Here is a 3,987-nt window from a genome sequence, read left to right as displayed (position 1 = left end):
GGGGGGGGGGGGATCAGTTTAAGTTCTATTTTTTAAAATCTGAGTGAGAAACACCCGCGTTTTTCTTAAAAGATATTTTTAGTTAATGATCGGTTGCTACCACTGTATTGCCATATTCACCCCACTTTTCACTTTTTCATCCTCTGTTGCCGTTGAGCGTCCAGGGGATATATTTTTTTAGTTATGATCAGTTGCTACCACTGTATTGCCGTATTCACCCCACTTTTCACTTTTTCATCCTCTGTTGCCGTTGAGCGTCCATGGGAGATGCAGTTTTTTATGGAAGGTAGGCCAACTCTGCAGCTGTTTCAGTTGAGATGTAGTTTCTCACGGTTCCATTGACTTCTTCAAGCCATCTTTTGACTTGTCTTTCTCTTCTTTTGTAGGCTTATTGAATTGTATATAACAACAACCCCCCAACAAACTGAATGTTAATCTCCGACTTCCCCCATGTGTGGTTTCAGAGTAACCCCCCTTGTGCTGGTTGACCTGTTGACCTGTGATGGACCAACATGGCTGCTCCCTCCCTCGGAAAGCTGGACGCCATTTGTGCCCGACTCAAGTCCTCTCAGCTGCCCCTCGCCTCACCGGCTGCCTCCGATACTGAGCGACAGAGCAGCGACTCAGAACGCGGGCAGAATGGCCTGCATGGCTCCACACCGCTGGGGAAGTGTCCGGTACAGAGGGGTCAGACAAATGGTGGGCCGGCTCCCCGCGCCTCGACCTTCATTGGTGCAGCAACGGTCCTGGGAGGTGGTGGTGTGGGGGAGGGGGGCGGGCTAGAGGGGGACAGAGTAACGGCTAAACATAGCCACGAGGGCTCTCTACAAAATGGCGGGCCAGGGGGTCTACCCACAACGACTTCTAGCAGTATTACTTCTGTTTGCAACAGCAGTGGCAGCAGCAGCATCAACAACAACAACAACACAGATGCCGCCGACTTGAACAACGAAAAGGATCCTGTCTCCGGCCTGGTGGCCCAGTCTGCGCCAGACTCAACCACCGTGTCCCTAGACTGGTCAGTATCCTCCACCACCGCCGACCCTGGCCGGCTGGATGCTCACAGGGGCCGGGCCGATGAGCCAGTCTCCAGCTCTGTCCTCTCCACTGACATTGATGAGCTCAGCGCCAACAAGTGGTCAAAAGACGGACCTGGCTCTCAAACATCTCCCAGAAATCCTTCAGGTGTGCCTGAAACCTCTTCTTCTTCTAGTGTGTGTCACAAAGGGTCGGAAGAATCCTGCGGGTTGAGAGGTAGCTCGACCCCCCTCAGTGCTCAGGTCTCCTCAGCCGATAGTTGTCCTCGGGAAAACGGTCACTGCTCCTCCGAACAGGATTTGAGTGCTGTGAGCTCCAGTAATGAGAACCCGAAGTTTGGTTCTGACGCCAAAGATGATGATGAAACGGTCAAACAAAACGATTCCACCACTGTCTCAGGCTCTACATCGGCGGAGTTGTCGTCTTCCTCATCGACGTCACCATCCTCGTATGACTGTCCCCCATCTCTGTCCAATGCTCAAACCAACAAAAGTATTCCTGTATCTTGTGGTGGGGAAGCCCGCGAGAGCCAGCCCACACCCGCCGCTCAAAACCTCGATGGGGAGCGTAAAGAGTCGGAGGGTCAGACTGGGGGCAGGGCTCAATCTGACGAGAGAGAGAGCTTGGCAGAGAAGACAACTGTAGTTGGGGAGAAGATGGTGTCGACTGAGAGCCCTGTTGCCAGCTCAGGCAAAGACGCCACCCACCAAGAATTCGTTCATCAGCTTGCAGAGTCGGCCACTCAGGAATCAGCATCGAAACAAACTCCGCAAAGCCACACAGTCGTGACGCCTCCATCAACTAATGGTAGACGGAAAAGTCGCAAGCCCTCAAAACCTCGGAAGCAAATAACGGAAAAGTTTTACTCTGACATCACAGATGATAGTTCGGCGTCGGTGTTTGGGTACCCCAACGACAGCGGTGATCTCTTGGATCTGGAGCAAAACGTGGCTGAGAAACAGTCCAGCCCGACGGGGAATATCTCAACAGGGGATAATCCATGCATAGGGGGCACCGGGAAGCCAGGGAGGAAAAGCCAACTGGAAACTCTCATGAAATCCACGATGCATTTTTTGTCTCCGCCGAAAGCGTTTTCTCACCTGGACCTGTCAGGTGTTGACCCATCAGATCAAACGATCGGCCTCCGAGGTGGTCACGTGGTTTTCAACAACAAAGAAGAACCGCAGTCTGTGTCTCCTCCAGGATTATCTTCCAAATTCCAGCAGCCAAATTTTTTGGAGGTCCCAGCCGTCCAGGAGAACAACTCGAGACTCGGGGCTGCTTCCAGAGACAGCCGAGTGGTACCATCCAAACGACAAATCAGCCGGGCCAACTCATCGACGTCCGATAACACCGACTCCAAGGGTCTGGTGGATTTTGCCCGTAACACCATGCAGGAGCTGCTGGGAATCTACGGCTTTGAGGGCAACGACAGCCGCAGCACGACGGATCTCAGCAAGCTGGAGGCGGGTCTGCAGACGTTTCAGGCCAGTAAACTGCTCAACGCCGACCTCCTCAGCAGGTTGTCAGACAAGGTTCCGCCGGTCGCTGAAGTGCTGCCATTGGCCAACGCTGGCCCAACCCGGCCCAAGTCTGGCATCTTCCGGAAGAACGTCTACACGAGCCTTAGTCCTGCGTCTGGTAAGTGATTGAAGAATTAATGCTCAGAGGGACGTGAAATGTGCTAGCTATATATATAAATGTCATCTTTTATCAAATGTACCCTATTTTCTGGTATATTTGCTCCTCACGGACTTGCCTATGCTGACAGAAAATTGTGAACTTTCTAGACTGAAAACCAAGTCAAATAGGTCAGTTGGAGAAATCGTCTGTGTGAAGGGTGTGGATTTGAGAGGTTTGGGTGGGGGGGGGGGGCGGTTACTTGCCCAAAACCCGCCTCGAGGGTAAATGAGAAGAGTCTGTTTTCTGGTTCTGAAAAGTTGGCAACTGTGGTATAGTACAAATAATACATTGACCCTTCAGGTTCAGCTGTTTTAGTTTTCCATAACAATGTCTGTGAGTAGTGTGTTTCCCACACACTGTGTAGGGTTCGGGAACTGAGCTAGTGCCTCCCTGTCAGCCTTTGACTCTTGTGCTCGGCCAAACAGCGCCTTTGTCCTCATGGAACTGACAGATGAAAAACGTTATGGTCGATAGTAATTCCTCTTTGATCTCAACTATCCCGACCCGCCCCCCCAAAAAAAAAACCCAACACAAACAACAACAACCAAAACAAACCCCAAACAAACAAAAAACTACGAAACAACAACAGCACCCCCCACCCAAACCCGTCTGTTTATTCCATTGCAGGTTCCGTGTCGCGATGCCCATTTCCTCAAATTATGTTGGTCATCTTCTGACCTAGTTATCTAGTCTGTCGTCATCTCGACGCCGTCAAATTCTAGTTCGTGACCTTTCTTCTGCTTCACGCGGCTTGTCTTTCTTGACTGTCTTTGTCAGTGATATTAACATTATCTGAAGGTAGGCGTGTGTTTGAACAAACGGACATCCCTTACACCTTCCTTGATTCCACACATACCGCGATGTCTTTGCTCTGGAGCACACCCAGGAAGGGAAGCCAAGATCAGAAGACCGGCCCTGTGGTGTGGCGGTTAGGCGCTTCGCTGTCGCACGCACGAGACCCGAGTTCAATTCCTGAGTAGGAAGAAATTTTAATCGAGTAGCTCCGTCTTTCTGCTGGGTTGTTGTATCCCGCTCAGCCCGGGTTGGCCCTGACAGATAGGGTCAGAAGCTCGTCTCCTGAATTATCTAAATTGTGTCTATGGGGATGTATGTGTGTGTATTTATAGATAGTTGGTAGTAGATTAATAGATAAGTGGACAGACAGAGGACTTTCTCAAAATATGCATATTTTAACTAATATATACTTTATTGTGTACAGGTATACATAAGAATAGTAAACGCACACACACACTCACACACACACAC

The 3,987-nt window shown here is 50.6% G+C and overlaps 1 protein-coding gene across 1 annotated transcript in view; it reads left to right on the top strand.

Annotated features, from left to right (window-relative positions):
• LOC101859192 overlaps positions 1-3,987 on the top strand; it is an 84,384-nt gene that overhangs the window by 38,587 nt on the left and 41,810 nt on the right. Inside the window, exon 2 of the mRNA XM_005106136.2 lies at positions 465-2,679. Coding sequence (XP_005106193.1) covers positions 513-2,679 — 2,167 coding nt within the window. The 5' untranslated portion in view covers positions 465-512. The remainder of the gene's footprint in view (positions 1-464; positions 2,680-3,987) is intronic.

Source organism: Aplysia californica, unplaced genomic scaffold, assembly GCF_000002075.1.
Source record: "Aplysia californica isolate F4 #8 unplaced genomic scaffold, AplCal3.0 scaffold00516, whole genome shotgun sequence".
Lineage (NCBI taxonomy): Eukaryota > Metazoa > Mollusca > Gastropoda > Aplysiida > Aplysiidae > Aplysia > Aplysia californica.
The sequence above is the reverse complement of the archived record's forward strand: the minus strand, read 5'-3'. Positions and strand labels throughout refer to the sequence as shown.